This window comes from Toxorhynchites rutilus, chromosome 2 (genome assembly GCF_029784135.1).
Source record: "Toxorhynchites rutilus septentrionalis strain SRP chromosome 2, ASM2978413v1, whole genome shotgun sequence".
In the NCBI taxonomy this organism is placed as follows: Eukaryota; Metazoa; Arthropoda; class Insecta; order Diptera; family Culicidae; genus Toxorhynchites; species Toxorhynchites rutilus.
The window spans coordinates 262,803,769-262,827,800 of record NC_073745.1 but is presented as its reverse complement, the minus strand read 5'-3'; the positions used below and the strand labels follow the sequence as shown (position 1 = coordinate 262,827,800).

General features: G+C 37.3%; 1 protein-coding gene across 2 annotated transcripts; it reads right to left on the bottom strand.

The window, feature by feature from the left end:
- Window positions 1–204: 204 nt before the first annotated feature.
- Window positions 205–22,690, bottom strand: LOC129769651 (leucine-rich repeat and death domain-containing protein 1). Of its 2 annotated transcripts, none has more exons than XM_055772036.1 (4): window positions 21,661–22,690; window positions 2,193–3,210; window positions 1,933–2,131; window positions 205–1,869 (listed from the first exon to the last, which is right to left on the bottom strand). In XM_055772036.1, exons 1-4 carry the CDS (start codon window positions 21,963–21,965, stop codon window positions 1,208–1,210), a joined length of 2,184 nt encoding a protein of 727 aa, XP_055628011.1. In that variant the 5' UTR covers window positions 21,966–22,690; the 3' UTR covers window positions 205–1,207. The 2 variants fall into 2 exon arrangements, with proteins under 2 accessions (XP_055628011.1, XP_055628012.1); XM_055772037.1 differs by lacking the exon at window positions 21,661–22,690 and adding an exon at window positions 3,275–3,293.
- Between the last annotated feature and the right edge of the window lie 1,342 nt (window positions 22,691–24,032).

Below are 24,032 nucleotides of genomic sequence, written 5' to 3'. Positions count from 1 at the left end.
CGGTGGTGTACAGGAAAACGAAGTATGGAGAAGGAGAATGAACCACGAACTGGCGCAACTCGACAGCGAACCCAGCATACAGAGAGTCGCCAAGGCTGAACGAGTGTAATGGGCAGGGCATGTAGCATCACTGTAGATAAAAAAATAAAGTCTTTACATGGACTTCACATGAATGAACAAAAATTACAATCAATATTTTCTGCCTTTTTATTTATTGATGGGACTTGCATTATATCGTAGAGAGTTCTTCCGCATTTTATCAGTTTGAATGAATGTTAGTTTAGTTTTTGGAAGCTGAACGAATATGTTTCATATGTATTATTATTTAAAATGTTGATTTTGAATGTTTGCGGAACTAACAGTTGTTCAAGACACAAGTATCATTCTCAGTTTTTTTGTTGCAGTTTAGCAGGTAAAATACTTTCCGTACATTGTTAAAAGTAACTCTATGATGTAATAACGGATTCCTTTCAAAATATTCATCTAGGAAAATACCTAACGTGCAGTTGTTAAGAATAAATACATAGTTGAAAATGTGTTAAGAAGTGAACTTGTCGGGAGATGGATTTACATGTCCCAATTAGGACTTTACAGTTTAAATGGCACGTTTCATGATTCTACACTACAAAAAAATTCTTCGATCAACAAGAATTTGTCACTATCTACTATTCTAGGGATATTTTAAAACAACACATTTCTTTTGTATAAAGTGTACATAAATCACCTGTTCATGTCCATAGTATTGATCGGAGCATAAAGATTATTACTATCTGGCATTCCAATATTGCCATAAATTGTTTTCAGTTTCTTGAAATCATATTTTATTCAGAAACTTCCAAATATTAGTTTTGCTTCTTATTGTGTGGACATACCATTTATATCACTAAAATCAGTACCCAGTTATTAGTGTACGCCCTCTTCTTTTCAGCAATCAATCTAACACTGATTTCCAGTCCATTCTGCAGAAGATATTTTTTTGGTAAGATTCTTGTCATTGCAATCTTTTTTCCGCATGTTTTCATTGATGTTAAAGGTTCTGTTTAGATTTCAAAAAAACATCCAACTCAACTCTACACATATCATCTAGATGGACACTTTTCTTATAATGAAAGTATTCAAAGCGTGGAATTATATTTTCAATTTGCTTGTTTTGCAGTCTAACTCGAAAGAACTATTAACTAAGATGAGTGATTATAACTTTTTGCGTTCAATGCTCAACTACATCTAAGCCTTGATCTTGCTGTGTTTCCGGTGGTTCTTCCGGCTCCGTCGCGATTCCTTGTGCCTTGTCGTAAGGAATCGGCAGAACCTTCGGTGATATCGCCGAATAAGTGTCATGGATGACATTCTTGAATTCAAGAATCGTTTTCATTGTCGTACTGGTGGGTGCGAGAATTTTAGCAATATCATTTTCTTCCGGCGGCGGAGCCATAGTTTCAGACTCGGCAACCGTTTCCGGGTGTGCATCATATTTGAGCTCATCATACTGCTGTTGTTGTGGTAGATGAGCAATTTGGGGTGGCGAGATGATTGCCTGCTGCTGCAGGTCCTGGATTCCCTGCACTGAAGGGATAGTTTGCATCATTCCAGCCGCTGCTTCGGCAAACGCAGGCGCTTGGACTACCAATGGTGCCGGTACTAGAATTTGAACAATCGACGGTTGCTGGATCATTACGGGCGATGGAACCATCGGAAGCTGCGGTTTGAGTAATGGTTTCAACAATGGAATTGGAGGTTGCATAAATATGGGTGAGTCAATAGGTATTTGCTGCGGGACTATGCAGTGCGCAATGCCAATCAATCGAGTATGATACGATTCCATTTGGGACACTAACTCTGGTAGAGATTCGTCGCAAAGAACGGGATTTTCTAGAAGTGAAAGAAGTATTGATTCAAGTTTCCCTCAATTTTTTTTTCGGAAACTATATTTACCTTGAAGGAAAATTTCCAGTTTATTCGGAACGCCGTGGTTACTGCATCGTGTCTGCGATACAAGCTCTACCGTTAGAACACGAATCATGTTATTCGACAGATCCGCTGTACAGAGTACCGGTAGACCATGGAAATCTTTGTCCATTGTCGTTAACAAGTTATATGAAGCGTTGACAGATTGAAGTGACGGAAGGAAGGTCTAAAATATAGGCGATATAGTTATCTGCAAAATCAAATCTTTGTTCCCTGGGATACGATACCTTAGATAGTTCCTCCAGTGTCTTCAGTTTGTTGAAAGATAAATCTAAATGTTCGAGATTTTCCATGCCAATTAAATCATCCGGCGTGATCATCTCTAGACGATTGTGAGCTACGTTTAAGATCTTTAAATTATTCAAGCCCATCATCGTTCCATCCAGAGATTTCAGTAAATTGTGCTGCAATCGCAGTTCATAAATGATCGATCCTGAGTCCACTAAGTTTTCCATTCGTCCGGTGAGCCTCTCGATTTTATTGTAAGACAAATCCAAAATTCGCAATTTTCGCAGTCCCGTTACTTCTTGCAAGGAGAACTCGTTCAACAAATTGTTGCTGAAGTTGGCCATAATGAGGCCTTTCATATTGAGCAGTGATCCATTCAGGCTGTTTAATTTGTTTCCGGCCAGTTGCACTTCCTCTAATCGTTCGGTTTCTGTAAATTCATCTTTTCTTAGCTGGTTAATCTTATTGTCGAAAGCAATGAGTTTTGTGAGATGAGCCGATCGCGCTAGAAGTCCATCAAAGGATTTTAGCTGATTCCCATGAATAAACAGTGAGTCGAGGTTTTTCAGATATTTGATTTCGATCGGAAGATGGTCAATTCGATTATTCTGTGCGAAGACGGTCATCAGATTCGGCGAGGCTAACGGAAGTTCATCATCAAGTGAAGTCAAATGATTATCGTTGATGAAAAGTAGCTTCAGTTCGTCCAAGTGTCTCAAAGTGCCGTTTAGTGTAGTGAGATTGTTGTGCCCATAGTGTAACGAGATGAGTGTACGTGGCATTGACTCGACGTCGATTCGTTGTAGTATGTTAGAAGCCACCACCAAATGTCTTAAATTTTGCAGCTGCTTGAACGTGTTCCCGTTGATGAAGCGCAAATTCCCTTTGGCGAAATCCAACGTCCCTACGTTCGGCATGTGTAGGAACATATCCGCCGGAATTTCCTCCAAACGATTCTCCGCAGCACTGAAATACTCCAACCTTGGTAAATTTTGAAACGTTGATACCGGTAGATGACTGGAATGGAAGAAAGAAACAGTTCAGAGAATAATTCAATTAGTTTAATATACAGGCTTCGAACGATCAATCGAGTTCAGGCCAGACGAGTCAAAGGTGAACCGAGTCAATTGGAAAACATTTATTCCGAACAATAACGCCAGCAAATTTTGCTACGCATCTCAGACGGTGGGAATGCTTAGAATGGGTGATATAACAGAATTGAAAGAAGCTGCCGTGATATTATTCGAATCAGCTAACGATTTGAACGATTTCAAAGTTGAATGTGATTGCTGATCACGTGAATGGGGGTTGGCTTCAACTAAATAATCAAGGGTCATAATCTCGCACAGCCATTCCTGTGTGGGGTGTTGTGGGAAGTCAATACTGCAGCAGATACAGATGCGAAATTTTATGATCAAGAAATAAATTTGAATTCTTAAGCGATGGCTTAAGCTTTTCATATTGATGATACAATCAATCATGCTTCGGAGCGATATGACACATATTTAACGTCTGAGCATAGCATGTACAAACAGGAGATTATTTCATTCATCAAACTAAATGAAATTAGCAGGTTTGTAGCTCTATTATGATTTTGAGACTGTTAAGTACTACGACATAGGTGAAAATGATAAAATGATAATCTAAACACTGAACATGTGAGGAATAATGCAATATTAGGGTGCCAATGAATGCATGGGAAAAAAATCGACCCTAAAATTTCGAAAAGATACCCTATACAAAATGTTCACCACCTCGAAAAAACAACTTATGCCAAATTTCAGCACAATCGGACTTAAGGGAGAGTGACGCAAAGCGGTCAAAGTTTGAGTTTCTTTGAAAATCGAAAAATCACCAAGGGGAGAGTAGAGGAAATCAGGGTTTCCGAAAAAAAATTTTTGATGCCAAAAGTCTTAAAATGGCATGAAATGTCGAGATCTATTGTCATCTCGAAATGTTTTTTGTCAAAAATCGGCACTCTGTATATTTTGCACAGGGTGTTTTTTCGAGGTGAGGAATATTTTTTATGGGGTAACTTTTTGTAATTCGAGATGACCATTTTCGTTGGCACCCTGTGCAATATTTTGAATGCTTATAACTCTACCATTTCTTAATAGATTAAGTCCGATTGAGCTGATATTTTGCATAGGGTGTTTTTTCAAAGTGGTGAACATTTTTCATGGGGTAACTTTTTGAATTTCGAGATGACCATTTTCATTGGCACCCTATGCAATATTTTGAATGCTTATAGATCTACCATGTCTTAATAGATCGTAAAGACGTTTGCATCAATTGGTTGAACATATTTCTAAGCATCTAACATGAAAAAGAAAATTACAGGTCGGGCTCGATTATATACAGACTCGATCATATGTGATTCGATTACATACAATTTTGGACTCAATTATATGCAGTTTAAATTTTTTTTTTCTACGTTTTAAATATGGCTTATTTCAAGTAAAAATGTAACCTTCCAACGTTAAGGTGAAATTTAAGTGGCTATTATATGTTCAGTTGGGTAAAAATCGTGATTTTTTATGATTTTACTTGAATTTTCACCAGGAACTGTTTATATCGATACTGCAGCGAAATTAAGAAAGATAGAAGTTGGGTGTCAAAGAACAAATTGTAGAGCCGTTAGAAAGTTTTAATTTAATTGATACAAACCATCAAGTTAAATGTGAATTTTTAGGATAAAATTAATAATAACACATTAAAAATTACTAACTTTTCAGTTTTGACTTCCAAAATGTTGTAAAATCCATTAATTTAGATGTTTCACTACTATATCCTGTTCTAAATTTTCTCATCTTTCAAATGGAAGCAACAGAATCGTATTCAGAAGCGTACTTTTTAATATAGAGCCAGTTTGAGGCAACAGAGTCCGATACAAATAAAAAGTTCTATAACTCTGTCATTGTTAAAATTCCAACATATGCGTAGAAGGATTTTTTTCATCAAAAATGATCGTCTATCACCTCCTGAGGAATTCTGGATAAATTTATTTTCTTCATGTGAGAAAGGTATTTCCTGACTTTAAGGGGATGAATCAAAGATTAAATTCTTCTTTTATACTCAAAAATAAAAAATATATGCAAAAAAAACGAATGAAAAAAATTTTTTTTGACTCGATTATATACAGGATTTGATTATATACAGTGAAAAGAAATCGGAGACTGTATATAATCGAGTCCGCGCTGTATATATTTTGGAGATAAACAATCCTTAACGCTGAATCCTTCGTTGTGATTGGCCCAATTTGTGCTTCTCAAAATGAACTGACCTTAATAGCCTTGGTGCCTACAAAACAAAAAAGGCAAACAAACCGTGCATACATTCTTTCAAGAGGAAGTTAGAGGCGAATGAACTGAAAAGTTTGAAACCTCTATAATTTATCACGTTCGTTCGTTCAAGAGGAAGCGATCAATCATTTGCTATCCGGGAAGTAGGTAATACCACGATGGAAGCAACAAAAGCAACAACATTAGCTGGGAGCCTCCGCAATCGCGTTAATGTTCTAACACACACAGTGACGCAATATCATTCGATTGACACACCACATCGCAATTCATTGCGGAATAATGGTGGTGGAACAAGATATACACTGAATTCGCCTTTTACGCGGCTTTTTACGCGATCTTCAGAATTTGCGCGGTTTATTTTTATGCGGATTTTGGAATTCTACGCGTTTTTTAAGCGGATTTCGAAATTTACGCGGATTTCAAAATTCTCGCGGTTTTTTTCACGAGGCACGTATCAACCGCCTAAAAATTTAATGTGCTAATTCATGTGACTTTTCACGAAATAAATTAGTATTGTATCACTGATTAGTGGCTCAGAAATAAAAGGAACAGAAATCATGATTTTAGCATGCAAAAAAAAAAAAATAGTTAGAATATGAGTTGCATTTTAAACTAATAATTAACTGTTTGTTAGATTTTTACACGGATTTTCAAATTTACCCGGTTTATTTTTACGAGGATTTTGGAATTTATGCGGTTTTTTCACGCATATTTTGGTATTTACGCGGTTTTTTACGTGGTATTTGTTAACGCGGCATGTATCCTCCGCGTAAAAAGAGACTCCGGTGTAATTGTCTCATTCTGTTATCCATATAGCGACCGGACGACAGCACGAATTCTCCTTCAGCAGAATGGTCGCCAATTTTTAGAGCCACAAACATGCTCATTAAAGAGTTATTTCAAAAAGTTCGATGAGTTTTAAAGTAATGTCCGGAATAACAAAAGGTGAATTGATTTCTATAATTTGTTTGCCGAGAGAGGAATTGTTGGAATTTGGGAGTGTTGTAGGCTCATTGACGATTTTTCTGCCATCAATTGTTTTTCGAATTCGTGCATTGCTTCCTGGTATTAAGTGGCGTCAAAGTGCATAGAATTTCAATTTCATTTTTTTACAGCGGTGAGAGAATCAATTGAAAACTGAAAGTGAAAATTCGATCAATAACACAATCGATTTCGGATTTCCTGTTTCGTTCTGCGAAAAGTCCTGTATAGCATAATTATTGTAATTTGAGTAGGCTATTTGGTCAGTTTAGAAATAAAAACGGGACATGAAAACTTTAATATCATTCTATAGGGCGTGCAACTTAATTCGTTCGATTTTGGCATGAAAAACACATTTATTTGAATAATTAAATCAATTCAAACATTATTCAGAGTATTGGCCATCGTAAGCCACTTCTTTTTCCTATCGGCTTCTGTCGAGAAGAGTTCATCCTTTTAGCTTGAGCATGCGCTTGGGCTTGGGTAGACTGTAAACATCGTAGTTGCTCTGAACCAGCGAAATTGCACAAAGAACACACTGAATAGTGTTTGGGGTAGTCAGGAAAATTGTCAAACTACCATAGAAACAATCACTCTTGATTAATTCTCAAGTTATGCTGAAATTTGTGTTTCATTTGTATGGTAGATCCCTCCCCTCCTTAGAGAGGGGGGAGGAGTATCTATCCAACATAGAAACATTTATTGTACCCTAAAACCTTCATATATCAAATTTGGTTTCATTTGTTTGATTAATTCTCGAGTAATGCAGAAAGTTGTATTTCATTTGTATGGCAGCTCCCCTAAGAGAGGAGGGAAGAGTATCCAACTACCGTAAGAACATTTATTGCACTCTAAAACTTCCACATGCCTAATTTGGTTTCATTTGCTTGATTAATTCTCGAGTAATGTCGTAATTTATGTTTCATTTCTATGGCAGCCCACCCTTAGAAAGGGGGTTGGAGAGTCTAACCACCATAGAAATATTTATTGCACCCTAAAACCTTCACATGCCAAATTTGATTTCATTTGCATGGCAGCCACAGACAGACAGACAGACAGACAGACAGTCAGAAATCCATTATATATATATATATATATATATATATATATATATATATATATATATATATATATATATATATATATATATATATATATATATATATATATATATATATATATATATATATATATATATATATATATATATATATATATATATATATATATAGATTCATTTAATGAAATATAATATATAATAATTCGGCATAGATCTGATGAAATAAAAACGGTAGAGGAGCCAGAATAAAGTTTATTGATGGCGCTTTCATGAAAACAATGGACGGATGTGTCCGAGACATGACCACATAGCTACGTTGGATTACTTTACGATATTTGTTGCATGTTGATTTTGATATCTTTGAACAAAATATGCCTCACTCGACCACTTTCTATTAACTTTCGAAACTTTAATAATTATCTATATTGCAATAGATTGTTAGGGATTGTTCTAAACGATCGGTGCAAAAAATCGTAAATCCGTCAAGAAATGGACAATTTTTGCGACCAAGATTTAGTTTTTTGTACCCTTAATATGTTCTTAAAAGACGTAAAAAAGACATGTTGGTAATGTCGTGGACATGACCGAAGAGACCTAGCACTACATCAAGTGCTAACAATTTGAATACATTGTTTTATTGTTTTAATTCTATTTTTTCATTTATTTTGGCTCATTAGCATTTTAGCTGTAACAGAGCTGGGTTTTAATCGTGTATATGTTACATGTTTTTATGGTTTCTGTAAATTGTATATTACACAGTATAGTAGCCATTTAGGCGTTTTTACTTTTGTTCACTTACATTATAGTAAATTACACAGTAGTAGCCATTTAGGCGTAAGGGTATTCTTTCTGTCCTTCCATTGTTCAGCAGTCCGGGCAGCCGAGACAGTTGATGTTGATCATAATATTGTTGAGTTATTAATAGCCACAGCCCGATGTTTCTTGCAGAACAGAGCAGTTGTATGGATGAATCGATCTTTATTCGACCGTGGATCGATCTCCATCGCTGATGATTGTTGCGTGGACGTAGTTATTCAACTACAACACAAAGATGGTCAATGGCCCTGAGTTTTGAACTCACGATCGATCACTTAGTAAGCAAACGTGCATCCAATGTGGCTACGAAGACCTCCATTGTTCCATTTTCATTTGTTTGTTTTTTTCTAAATGTGCGTAAAGTGATCTGAAATCTTCATGAGTTTTGGTGGTTCTGAAAAGAACCTTTGGTTCTGTCGATGGTGTTGGTGGATGATGGCTTTTGCACTAAGGTTGTTGGATTCGTTTCTCGTTGGACTCTGATGAGTTTCTATTTTATTTCTACACAATTTCTCACTTTCTTTTGACTTCTCCTACTCCTTCTGGGTTTGTTTTTTTAAGACCCTGGACCTAAACGATTATTTAACGAGGATGTTTCGGTGATGATGATGATGGTGATGTCTTGAATTATAGAAGTTTTAAATGAAAGTAAAAATTCTAAACTCGCGATCTTGAAAAAAACCTATTTCCATTGTATCATCAATGACGATTTCGTGAGATTACTCGATTCAGTAGTTTGTGTAAGCAAAATACATTCCGGTGTGCATGAATGCATGCGGATACAAAAGTTTCCCTCCGTTACATGTACATTAGGGTGCCAATGAAAATGGTATAATATGATGATACTTGATAGTTGTAGCTTCAAAATGATGTACATCCCATCGATATGCATTGATTTTTCACGAAGTTACAGCATGTCAAATATCACTTAAAATTTCCGACTCATAGTCTGTTCCGCTGTTTTCTTTTATCGAGTGTATGATAGACATGCCCTGTATATTATCCAACTTATCCCGTGTGTGGGGTTAGTTGGTCAATTTAATCTTAAATATAAAGACGTTAAATAAAAGAAAAATGTCATATTAATGATTCTCTGGTTATTTTTCATTGAAAGGGTAAAAGGTAAGCCTCATTTTGGTACATAACATTCTATTGCAAAACTTCGTACTACAAAATTATTGCCAATTTTTTTACAAAAATGACCAACTAGCCCCGCCCTACCCTACTCCCCAGACTCTGCTCCATCCGATTATTATTTGTTCCTCTCCCTCAAAAAAATCTCTCCTTGATGAATCTTTCAAAACCATAAATGAATATTTAGCAAATAAGCTTCAACAAGAACGGTATATATAACATAACAATTCCACCGCATCAGAAAAGGAATGAATCCAATAAACACCCAAATACTACCTTGATCAAAAAGTTCCCGGAATTTATTCAGAAAATGAAAAATACAAGATAATACATCAATATCGATATTGTCCCCTTCAAAGTACTCCCCATCGATTGCAACGCACTTATGCTTGATCCAATTTTCGAAATATTTATTATATTCAATTTGCGGTATGGCCATCAGCGTGATCTTCGATTTTTCCATTATCTCATCTCGGGTACTGAAACGTATCGCTCAAATAGGAATAAGTCGCAGTGAGCCAAATCAGGTGAATACAGGGGTTGCTGAATGGTATTGGTGTCGTTTTTAGCCAAATGTTCACGAATAACGATATTGTTGCAAATTAAATTCCATTTTAAAAATTTTACGTATCCAATCCGTATTGGACGACTAAAGTTTGAATAAAAAATATAAATATAAAAATTTAATTCCATTTTGAAAACGTATCCAATCCGTATTGGACGACTAAAGATTGAATAAAAACATACCCAATTAATTTGTTTAGAATTAAAAATTCCTGTATATTATAATGAAGGTATTTACGTTACCCAATGTGAACACGCATCCCCTGGTAACTGAATAAATTTTCATTGCACCTCAATAAAACAATGTATTTTAAACAGTGTATATGTTTCCTGGCATTACGTGGATACCGTCAATATCTTCTAACCAATAATTTCTATGCCAATCAATGATACCAAAGCTAAAATTATGCTCAAAAATTGGACTTATAAACCAAATACAGATTTTAATACAGATTTTTTAAGAAAAAGGTAAGATAAAAAGATTTTTTCAGACCAAAAACACAGATCTAGATTTTGTCATGGCTGCTAATTCCATCTGTTATCGCAGGATGCTAGGGCACCTTGATCATGCTGAAGCAGTTTAATACAGTGGTTCAACGTACGTTGCAATTCGTACAGGAAGGCACTGTTCTTTGAACGCATTTTCTCATGGGCTCTATTTTAGAAGGGTGAGTGAGCTGCCTGAATTCGAGATTATTCATCTTCAAGGAATAATCAAGCCAGTAATCATAAATAATGTGGATGGAGGACCAGACGAGAACCCGTTTTACAAAGGTCATAGATACTTTCGGTTTATCATTTTAATCAACTGAATGTTGATACAATACGTGTTACTATAGATACTCCAGTACGCAGTGCTTTCAATCGTTGAACATCGGATGACTCCTCATCCCCGGGAGTTAGTAGGTTCAATACTTCCTCAGGATCATGAGGGATCTCAACTGAAAACGAAACATTTTGAGTATGCAGTAGACTCGTTAGCTGATGTGTGGAATAATATAGCGATCGGCGGATATTCCCTTAAAGCAGAATATATTGAGTTCGGTAACTGCAAAATCGATGAAGCGGAATTAGTACGATATGAAGCTGAGTGGTTTGCTCGTCACGTTAGGACATCCCAGGGCCTTTTGCAAGTAGTGAAATGTAACAACAGGAACTGGTGCATTCAACCAAGGAGTAGTGTTTATATGTTCCTCTCAGCTTAACGCCAAAAGGGCTGAAAGCACCAATCCCAATTGATGTCAGAATTAATTTTCCGTCTATGTTTGATCAAAATTCTATGAACTTGTCGAAAGTTCTTCCGATGTCACTATTTGCATATAAGGAACATCCGTAGTTCCGACCTGGGCTGATATCTAATTTTTTTTATGTTGTACGTACGACTTTGACTTTGTGTAAAGATTAGCGTTACGTAACATAAGGGGGTGGGGGTTTTGTCTTGCGTCACTTTTTGTTACATAAGGGGAGGGGAGGGGGATGTGTGGTTGTTGCAAGTGTTCAACAAATCGCAGTTTTAGCATTACGTAATTTGTGCACGGCACAAAAGTATTTTTTTATTTTATTTTATAGTTTTTTTTACAGAAACGGTTGTTTTTTATCAACGCCATGGAACAAGATATAGGATAATTGATTCTAAATGTTTGGAGTGAGAACAACTTTTGTTGCATGCTGATAAGTTTGGAAGTACGAAGTTTAAAAAGTTTTGAGGAAAAAGGTCGTCTAGGTCTTGCCAATACGGATGAAAAGCTCATAAATCCTATGCGGAAAAAAACTTCAACATTGTGCCGAACAAGTGCAATCCTCCACGCAACCCAGAAATACGTCGAGTAATACTGGCAAATCGTGAAGGACCTGAGAAAATCGAAATGAATGGAAAATAATGTGAAAGGTATTACCAAAATATGGGAAAATGGTTCGAAACAGGTGACTGCGGATCATGATGAATAATCAATTGAAACTAATTTTTACTGGGAGTTTTTTTCGGGATCAGTTTGTCTGTGCACATACTTGATAACATGTAGAAAGCATCGATGTAAAAGTGGAGTTCAGTAGTTAACCATTTAAATTCACACCTTTCAATCTTACACACAGTTCTCCCCTAATAAGTATCGCTTGAATTAGTATAAGGATATTTATTGTAAATGAAGCACAATCAACCAATATGAACACAAAACAATAAAGATTACCGTTGCAATTATTTTGTTCCAACACTCAACTTCCTTGCCGAAGCGTGACTGAGATTGTGCTATAAAACATAAATTCCATTCCAGGATACCCGGTGCCGACGCATAACAAATATGCGAAGAATTTTAATCGAATTAAAATTTTCTTCGAATTAATTGAAGCAATCTCGATGCTTATCGGAGCATCTGATATGGCGCCATTAGACCCACGAAGCATTCAAACAGAAGCAACCACAAAAGCATAATCGCTCGGAGAAAAGAACGGAACCATTCAGAGACGTTTGTCAGTGAACAGTTTAAGATGCGGAATCATTAATTTATGAAACTATGTAATTTCATTTAGCAAACATGATGGAAGCAAGCGAATGAAATGATGAAAATATCGGAGACCCATGAAGCGCCGGGGCGAAAGAATGCTGAAAGGAATTTATTATTATTTTATTGGTACGAAGATTAATGGGAGAGCCATCAAGAAATGGAAAAATATAAGTCATACACTTAAAGCATCAGATTTGTGCTCAGCTACTGGATTTGGATTTTGCCACCACCGAGACACGCAGGGAGGCAGGGTTGGTCGTCGCGATGGTGGAGATGATGATGATAAACGACGTTGTCGAGAATGAGAGCACAAAAAAGAGTCGTCCGCATATTTATGATAATGATGATGATTATGAAAGCATAAGTTTAGCGCCACCACTTAACAGTCGCGTGCCGTTTTTTTTGTACTTGATTGATTCCATCTCCCCGGGGTTGAGTTGAAATTGGGAATTCATGGTGTTCACCTATAGGGGACAAATGAGCGATTTGCTCGAATAAACATTGATGTTTTGGAGCGTTGAAAGGTTTATTCGAAACATAAAATTTTCAGTGTAATAAACAACCTGACATCTATCTGCAATCACGTGGAGCAGTAGCATTGCACATTCACTGAATCACATCGGGCTACAGGAGTTCCTCCCATCGATTGTCGTCACTTCGAAAGGATTGTAAACAACAGTGACGATAATTGTTATCACTCATTCATATTTTCTCTGCTTGCATGCTGATTGTTATTTGAATGTAAGCAATGAAAAAGGTCACAAGTGGAAATGTGCACTTTTTATGAATGAGTGATTTTGATTACATGCCGGACAGGACAGTGAGAGTAAAAGAGCGCCATGTGTTCTGGATGTTTTACGCAATGATGAACGATTGGGTATTGTAAACTATGCTGAGAAATATGCGGGAAAGCGTTTGTATCTAGTATCTATTTGATCTGAAATCTGAAATCAGAATTATGTTATCGTTTGGCGTAAAAACTGATTGCCATTTTTGACTAGTCAAAAATAGGTCAGTCACCTGAGACGTGATATCATCAATTATGTCGCCTCTAGATGCAAGCACTCATTGCCTGAATATACGACGAAAGCAGCACAAGTTCCCGCCGACAGAGCGCCATGTCCGCATCATCCCAAATAGCGGCCAACACACTAAATCGGGCTCAACTTCTCAGGCGTCGCTCACCACTGGAGCATATTTTCCAGTATGTGTTTTACAAATAACGTCAAAATTTAATTAATTACCAATCTGTCCCTTATCAGTAACAGGCAGCCATGCATGAGAACCGCCAAACAGGCGCATGGCGCTTCCAACAGAATAAAAACAAATTTCTTCTCGTGCCTTGTGGTGGCTGTTACCATACTTTGTTAGTAAATTGCCAACGATCGCTGGAAGGAGCGCGTCAGCGCGAGATAGTCCTTTGCTGATTTCCCTGTGTGCCTCCATGCGATTGTATATTTTGGTTACAATACGAACAGTCGGAAATAAATAAACGGCAGAGAGAATGTTTATTTGGTTGCAAACAGCTGATAAAGGATGTACATTACAAAAACACCGGCTCGTTACAAGCCGAGTAATGGGGCGAATGTCGATCATAGATTTACTGAGAGGCCGATAGGAATTTTCATGTTGTCACTTCACAGAATATGTTAATTGGGAATAACCGTTGAATGAAAAAATTGTACGGCGTCATGTGATATTCAACAGTGTTTATAAATTTCATGAAAAAAGAAAACAAATCAACACACAGAACAAGACAGAGGATACTGTCCGTTTATTGCTGCGCATTTCTTCTGGTTGCCTCGATATGAAATCAGTTGACGCAATGTGACGACGTAATTACAATTCCTGATTATTGCAATTTCATGTTCTATCGCGTGCACTTTCTCATGGCATCTCCGTCACGAAGGGCTCACTTCCCCACACTCATCGTGATTTGAGGGTAAAGGTTCATTCAAGTATTAAAATGCTGGAGGAGTTGATAGGGTCGGCGGCAAGGGACGTAGAGTGGCGACGAGTAATGTGTATCCGTGTGGGTGGATTTAAATTTGATCCTTCCTGGTGATTCAACACGTTTCACTGCAGTTATGCCGTTTATTACCGTTGTCTATGCTCTGGGCTTGATTAATTTCATTTGTTGTGTTGATGTAATACATTAGAGTGAGGGCGATCTCTGTGAAAAACTGACGCATAAATCCACACAAGCGTGTCTCGTTGAAACGAAGAAAATATTTTTTATTTATTTATTATCAATTTTAATGCAAAACCACTGAAAACTGTTTTAATGTGACTTTCACATAGCCTCGGCATTTCGAACATTGAGAATTGCGAAAATAAAAAGCGAATTGCCTGAAATCCCTGGTGTATCAACATTTTTAAAATGGCACATGATGAGAGTAACAGACCACAGAATCGGTAAACAAACGGATTCCGTACTATTGTGTGGTGTTGCATGCGGATCTCTGATGGAACTCGCATCATGCGAGTCTCGCCGAGACTCGCATAAGACATCCGCAAGGCAATAGATTTTATTGTCTGCTAGCGTCGCAAATAGTTCTCGATAGTGCCCACGTCTTCAGCGTTGACTATTTTCTGAACATATTGTTCTTAAGAACTTTTACTTCCGCGTCTAATGTACAGTGTCGGACAAAACATTAAGACCACTGCTCAAGCAAAAAAAGAATGTGACAAAACTTTGACAATTATTTCAATCCAGTGCTTCAATGCATTTAAAATAATTTATTTGCATTGTTCGAAGAAATTTTTAACATCCCTGTCGAAACAATAGTCATTCATTAGAAATGCTCTGCCATAAAGCGAGCCTACAAGAAAGATCCCTTCAAAGCATCTAAAAAGATCCGGGGCGAACTTAACTTGTCCGAACCCTATAGAGAACCTACGGGAGATCGTGAAAAGGTCGGTGTACACGGAGAAGCCGAAGAATAAGCAGCAACTGTGGGATAGGATCCAAGTTTGTTGGTACGCCATCGCGGTCACCACGTGCCAGAAGCTGGTGGAATCCATGCCCAAACGGGTGCGTGAAGTGTTGCGTAACAAATGTTACACTACCAAGTACTAATCCTAGAAGCCTTTTGACATAGGACTATGTCTTTGATTTCTATATAGGGGGGTCACTCTACGAAAAATGTAACGATTTATTAAGAGTTTTCAAACGCATATTACTCAAAATTGTTATTGCGACATATGTTGTGTTATATTAGGCTGTCAAAAAAGTCCTGCGGTATTTCCGCGAGGTGTCGTTGTAAGCGCGTAGTTCTAGTTGTATTCATTGTATCAAGTCATACTATAGCTTGTTGGAAAGGTATTTTTGCGCGATAATATAGTCCTTGACAGTGTTTTGTTTGGTTAAGTCGTTCGTGAGTTATAGTGTCGCAAATATGGAGCAAAATAAAGAGAAAATCCGACATATTTTTCAGTACTACTATGACAAAGGCAAAAATGCATCTCAAGCTGTCAATAAAATTTGTGCAGTTTATGGACCCGATACAGTTTCTATTTCCACCGCACAACGATGGTTTCAACGTTTTCGTTCTGGTGTAGAGGTCGTCGAAGATGCGCCACGCTCCGGAAGGCCTGTTGTCGAAAATTGCGACAAAATCGCTGAATTAGCCGAGAAAGACCGGCATAGTAGCATCCGTAGCATCGGCCAAGAGCTGGGGATAAGTCATCAAACCTTTATTAACCATTTGAAGAAGCTTGGATTCACAAAGAAGCTCGATGTATGGGTGCCACACACGTTGACGCAAAAAACATCATTGACCGTATCGACGCATGCGAATCGCTGCTGAATCGCAACAAAATCGACCCGTTTCTGAAGCGGATGGTGACTGGCGATGAAAAGTGGGTCACTTACGACAACATGAAGCGCAAACGGTCGTGGTCGAAGCCCGCTGAAGCGGCTCAGAAGGCCAGGAAGGTTCTGCTGTGTGTTTGGTGGGATTGTCAAGGAATAATCTATTATGAGCTGCTTCCCTATGGCCAAACGCTCAATTCGGACCTGTACTGCCAACAACTGGACCGCTTGAAGGTAGCACTCATGAAGAAGAGGCCATCTTTGATAAACAGAGGCCGCATTGTCTTCCATCAGGACAACGCCAGGCCACACACTTCTTTGGTGACGCGCCAGAAGCTCCGGGAGCTCGGATGGGAGGTTCTTTTGCATCCGCCGTATAGTCCGGACTTTGCACCAAGTGACTACCACCTGTTTTTGTCCATGGCGAACGAGCTAAGTAGTCAGAAGTTAGCCACAAAAGAGGCCTGTGAAAATTGGCTATCCGAGTTTTTTGCCAATAAGGAAGCGAACTTCTATAACATGGGTATTATGAAGTTGGCATCTCGTTGGGAACAAGTCATCGAACAAAACGGCGCATATTTGACTTAAAATAGATTTTTTTTTTTTTTTTTTTTTATCTTCGCTTATTTTTCGTCGGCCTATTTCCGCCACTTTAGTGCCAATCACCGACATCAGGGAGGCGACTCCACCTGTTCCTACCTATCAGACTCAACAACTCATGAGCCGGGCCAACTTCTTTTACTTCCGCTCCGAAGGAAGACGTAACCAGAGATTTTTCGCCTCAGAAAATCCCAACGACGCCAGCTGGGATTGAACCCAGGCCGATCGGATTGTGAGGCTGTTACGCTAACCATACAACCACTGGCGCCGTCTTTAAAATAGATGATTGTAACTAATTTTATGAACAAATGAAATTCAAAAAAAATACCACAGGACTTTTTTGACAGCCTAATATATCATTAGACAGGAAATTTATCCACTTTTTTTTGCTTGAAACATGAACAGTGAATACAGTAAAAAAGTTAACAATTTGACGATTTAATTGGGTATGTTTTCTTTCGATTGCACTATCCAACGCAACCAGCAATCTTTTTGCCTAAATTCGGGCGTTAGCTCGTAATGTGAGTTGATGCGTAAAATGAATTATTCTCCATTTACCGATAATAGGCATTAATTTTATATTATATTGTATGTTGTCCAATCAATTTGTGCTCAATTCATGTTTTTATCGTGTAGGTCTCACTACTAATAATGTTTGTAAATGTGGTCCAGGATGTCATAATATCGAATATGTTGTTTGGTTATGTAAAAATGCAATAAATTAATTTGAATGGCTGCTGATTTAGAAGATCGAAAGGGTATACCAACGTAAATCAGATTATGATAGCTTGAGTAGTCGCGATCTGACAGGGCTGTAAAGCTATTACAAACAATGTTCCGGGCAACGTGGTAACGAAGGAGATAATGCTATTTTTATCTATAATATATTTTTGTATTCATAGATTGATTTGACTCAGTCCTATTTTTAAGTAAGTCTTAACTATTTATACTTGTGTTCAAAAATGATACATGACGACTGTTTGTCTTCTTCTGCATGATTGAATAAACAGAAGAAAAGGGTAGTAATGGCTTTAATGGTATTTTTGTGTACATTTTTGAACAGAATGCGGTACCGAATTCTACCACGTTATGTCATCTAACCCGTTTAAAGGATACAAGCACATACAGGAAACGGTTTTCCAGGGCATCCATTTGATGTATCAGAAATACAGATTTTGAACAATGAAAAACTTATTGAATTTAAATGCAATTACTACACACAATCACAGTCCTATGTCAAGATCCCGTCCGTGCCCCTAGGCTCAGACTCATCAACTTTTTTCTTGTTTTTATTTTTTCTACCATTAATTTTAAAACTGGTTTTAATTTTTGTTGCGTAATTTTAGTTGTTAAGTATGCTTAAAACGCATTTTCCAATGAATGACCATAACTACAGCTGTTATATATTTTTTCGAACAATGCAAATAAATTATTATAAATGGATTGCACTGGATTGGATCAATTTTCTCAAAGTTTTGTCACTTTCTGTTTTGCTTCAGCAGTGATCTTTATATTTTGTCCAACACTGTAGGACTACGTATAACATAATCTTCCATGATTCCATTACAGGATCAGTCAAACGCCAGTGCATATATGAGAATGCATCCCGAAGCGATGGTTAGTGGTTAGAAATTAGTCAAAATTAGAATGAAAATTATTGTTCTATGAATAATTAATATTTAAAACACGTTGTCCTGAATACACCAACCAACTGTTACTATCCAGAGTATATGTGATACATATGCTAAGAATATATATAAGGTTTCAAAATTGACATCTAGCGTTGTTCACCATCTCTGTTATTTTCACTTGCAAAACCGAAGAAAATGCCAAACAAGAGCAAAAAACCATTTGGCTGGCGTGAGAGATTGTAACAAAATTTCATGTGTTGTTAATGTTATGAACGGATGCAATTTGACTCACTTTTTATTTTAAATAAGAAAACATTTTGTTCTATACCTATAAAATTCATAACTCGAGAACAAAATGAAATAAAAACCCAAAACTTTTATTGAAGGTATAAACGACTGCGGACCTATGCCTGACGATACGTGACATCCTGTAGAGTACAAGTGATGCACAAACTATACTTAGTTGCTCGTATCAATAGCTCTCTCTTGTCGGTTTAGTTGGTTTAAGTCAAATAGGTACATAGTGTATTCGGCAAACTTTCGATAATGTAACTTTTGACGTCAACATTGTACCTCTTATACGAAGTCGCCAACCTTCCAGTTTTTCAGGGATATTGCCAGTATTTTTTAACATGTCAGTGAAACAGCTGCCAAAAATCTCCAGTTTTCTTTGAATTTTTACAGTTGAACTGTTCCGTCGCAAATGACGATTCCTTTCATAAATTTTATTTTTGTATTTTTTTTTGACTCTTATCAAAGATTGCTTGGTAATTTTCAAAAAATATGACTTAGAAACGGTTGGTCCAATTGAGCTGGTGTCTTACGCAATGTTTTAGGTTATTATTGGAACTATACGGAGAAAGCACGCACTGTTAAAAAAATGTTTTATTTTTATTTAATTCCGAAAATAACACTTAAAACTCAACTGTACATCTCATCGTTCACCGCAAGTCCCGATGGATAAAACAGTGGTCTGGACGTTCCCTTCTCGCAGATCGTCAACCACAGAAGGACCTTCTCCGGGAACTTGGTGTGGGAGATATATTTGACTTCATCGCTTAGCTCCTTGGTGAGCGGCGTAAGTACCAGGTCCCCTGCTAGCGTCAAGTACCTCTTCTCATAATTGAGGTGGTTAAGTAATGTGTAATGACGGTGGGTGCTGGTGGAATATATTTTTAATCGCATATGGCCGAGTGTGTGCAGTCATGTCTTGGATACAACCCCTGCACTTTTTTCAATTTGTTTGATATTTTTCTAATGAAAATTGAAACAATCACCTACATTTCATTTTAGGATCAAAATTATGTAGTTCTTTTAGTTTTTGGTTTGATTTTTTTTTTGAAAAAAAATAAGGAAAAAACTGGCCTTTCACTAAAAATTGTCTTATTATCCGAAAAGGAGATTTCAACTATACAAAGTAGCTTAATGTTTTTACACCTACTAAGTTTCATTGCAATTTGAGAAGTTGTTGCCATTGGCTAGCCGAATATTATATATTGGAATATCGCGGAATTAAAAAAAAAATCGTTTTTTTTTTATTTTAAAACTGTCCTTAGTCCTGTTAATCTGGTAGAGAGTGGTTTGGCTCGAAAACACGGATGTCGTAACCAGATGACGACATTATACATTCATCATCGCGGATTATTAAACAAACATGTCAACAAACTATGAAAGTACACCATGATACATTTGAGCAAAAAGTGCAAGCAAACAGTAGCAAACAATTTTATTCAATGTACAGGCTTCGTACGCATAAAAAAGTTTTATTTTGCAATATACTTCTTCTGATATGTTATGTTTGCTTCTGATATGTTATGTTTGCAAATTACCATTTCGAATGCCGTAAATCAGCATAAACACTGTAGTTTTACATGTGGCAAACATCTCTCGCTTCTATACATTATCCACAGGTCAGTGAGTGAGGGCAACACGAATTCCTATTGATATAAGGTACGATCGAGTTTAGGGTTGAAAAACAAGGCCCTGGCATAATTATCTCAACCAACAACAAATTGATCTTAGAGCCTCAACAATACTGTGTTCAAATAACTTTTCGATATTTGGTTACTTTACAAAGTAGCAGCGAGTTATATGAGGTCATTCATTACAACGCATCACAGTGAATATTAAATTAAAATGATATTTGCTAAAAAATTAAAAAAAAGGCAATTTTTCTAGCGAAATTCCAGCTAAATCGGCCTTATAGTTTCTGGGATAAATGTTCCGCCAATGTGCGCAAATTACTAGCGCTTTGACAAAAAATATTTTTAACAATAATTAATTTTAAATACATCTTGGAACATATCTGAAACACACAACAAGAGATTCGAACACTTGACTGAATCTCAATTGACATGACAAAATATCATAAACCTACGAATTGTCCTCCAGGTCAAGGTCCTCCTTGAGGCAACAATTCATTTTGCCTTTGATATAAATCTGTTTGGTATCAGCAGGATTAGCTGTTTCTATTTCGTCATTTCGTCTATTTCGTAATTCAGTTTTGATTTCAAGGATCGTGCAGTGCTTATTTTCACGATTGGAACAAGAAGCATTCGTATTAATCAAATGATATGGAATCTAATACATGGACACAATCACGAATAATTTGTTATGATGGAATATTTATTCGCCACAGTTTTTTTTCCCAGGTATTCAGAACTTAACTGTAAAAATAGAAAAAACATTCGATTTGAAGCATGCTTTCCCCTGGAACTTTCCGCCGGCGCTGGAACATTTTAACAATTCGATCAAGCAGTCTTATTTCACATTAATCACTTCGTATTATCATGCAGTAAACAAACGCAACTTCAACATTGATACGTTCCATCAGCCTCCAAGAACTCGCTGCTACTAGGTCTGTTGTAGAAGCTAGAAAGTTTGAACCGCGGGGCTCGTGCCAATCCCACAGATAATAGAAATTCCAACAAGCGTCAGACGCCGAAAACAATCATCTGCTGTCTGAGGCGAGTACAGTTATCAATATAAACGGGGTTATGACGAATAGCCTGAATGTGTGAGATAACCGAGAAGACATTCACCAGCGTGGAGTCGTATCACCTACCTCAAATTATCAAAGTTCATCTTGAGCGATTTAATGTTCATGTTCATCTCATAGAACGATTGCGTAGCCAGGTCGAGTAATTGCGAGTGTGATATGGTGAGCCAAATATTGTAATCGGGGGTGAATCGATCCTGTAGCGCATCCACTACCTGATGGAAAGACTCCATCTGTTCGCACTTGACCTCGATTGTATTGGCGAAAAAGCCATGAGGTGAACAGGTACATGGTGAGATCTCCCGTCGGACGGCACAGTTCAGTGACGCACTGGCCGTCATTCCGATGATCGTATACAATAAAGTTGCCATTTCTTTCTTGTCAACGACCAGAACAATTTTCTACTAGAACAAATCACTCACACTTTCAGAACGAACTTTGCGATAAGACTTCTCTGTTTCTGTTTTTATTAATGTTAGCTCACTTTACTTTCTGCCTTTTAGTATTTGCTGTTTGCCAGCGCGGTGTTTCATGTTTTTGTTTTGACTCCTTTTTAGAAATTTCAGGTCGCGTTCAATAGGTTGTTGGGAAGGGGAGTACCCCTATCCCGTTGGCTCGGTAATGGGATACTAGTGGGTTAAGGTTAGCCTCTGACTATTCGAATTTCAAAACCTTTGTCAGCTGATGGTAATGTACATAAACACGCACTTGTCGCACTATCAGGAAACTGTTGATAACGGTTATGGAAGACCTCCTCCCTTGTATCAGCCTCTAGGATACTTAGTTCTAGCTAATCCCGTAGAATGTGATTCTGTTATTTACATTTCCAAGCAGCTACTTCTCAAGCAGATTTCCTTATCACTATCACTGAAAACTTTCTAGTAGCGTTTCACTATCAACAGAGGCCCTTCACCAATCAACATTAGATGTAATTATCAAAAAACAAAATCACAAACACTTCTTGAACTCAACAGTTCTGGTGCGTGATAGCAGCAGTCACTATTCGTTAAAATCCACTATCGCTGTGACTGTGACTAGTTGTTCTCCAAGCGATGTCTGCATCGCAGCGCGGTCAAAATTTAACTGAGAGCACAATATTTGAATATGTTCCTTTTAAAAACGTTAGCTTCCTGGGGATGCTGCTGCCGCTGCTTCTGTTGCATATGTACTCCCCAATGTGTGAGCTGGGAGATAATGAGAGAAACATGAGAAACGAATTCTCTTCTCCTTCCAAGATTCCACAGAAGGGAATCTACTAAGGAAGAAAGGTGTACTAATGAGAGGCTGCGTTCTCCTGATCTTTCTCCGGTCGATCATTCTCGTTATAATAGACCTGACGAGGGTAAAAGCAGAAGAATGAATTGTTGAATGGGAGAGCAAATGGGCTGTCGTTGGGTGGTAGTGGGCGGCTATTGGGTGTTCGGACCCACCAATGAATATTTACCTGGACCGATAAATATTAAGTCGTGTTTTCATTTGAATAGGGGTCACTTTGAGATCGGACACATGAAATGCGCATATATAGAAAACCGTGTTGAATTCCACTTAAATAAGGATACATCCGGTGGGTTGAATGGACACACGCAAAGAAATCTGATGTGTTTGGAATAACGAAAAAAAACCTAAGAGAGTTTTTGTTGGTCAATTAATCCTTTGCCGTAATTTTGCGTCCTTTTTTTTCGAAGAACAAAATGCAGGCATACCGTTCTGAATCATATTTCGGACGCTTAAGGCATATGATGCAGAAAACAGATCTCAGATCTCTATGCACAGGTATTTTTTGGTTGATATTTTTAATAAATTAGTTCAATATGCATTTAAGCTTTCTATTTCGGTACTTATTTGATTGAAAACATTAAAAAATCATCGAATAAAATGCTTTTCAAATCAAACTTCGGACATCATTTATAAAAAAAACAAATTTCGGACAGATTAAATTAAAACTTCGGACACTTTATTTTGTAATTTTTCGAACGAAAATTACAATACACTTGATTATATTCTATAGTCAACTGCGAAACACTTATCAAGCAATCACAGTCACCTGTTAACGATGATGAGAACTGATGAAACACGAGAGAAATTTAAATATTGGTGAAGGGGTAAATTCTACGTGCTCACGCTAAGCAAACGTCAAACACAAACGATAATTAAAGGATTTTGGATGGATTTTTTCCTACTATGTAATAATTCAAATGTAATTCTTAAATGAAGTGATAGTGAAACCAAGGGATTACTCTAAAGAAGCAATTGTGATATTAATTTTATAGTTATATCATCAGTGCATCAAGCAATTCAAGATATTAGAACAAAGTGTCCGAAATATGATGTTGTCCGAAATATGATTCAGAACGGTATATACAGGGTGGGCCATTTAAAGTGGAAGCATCTGGCAACCCCATAACTTTTGACAGAGATGTCAGATTAACAAATGTCAT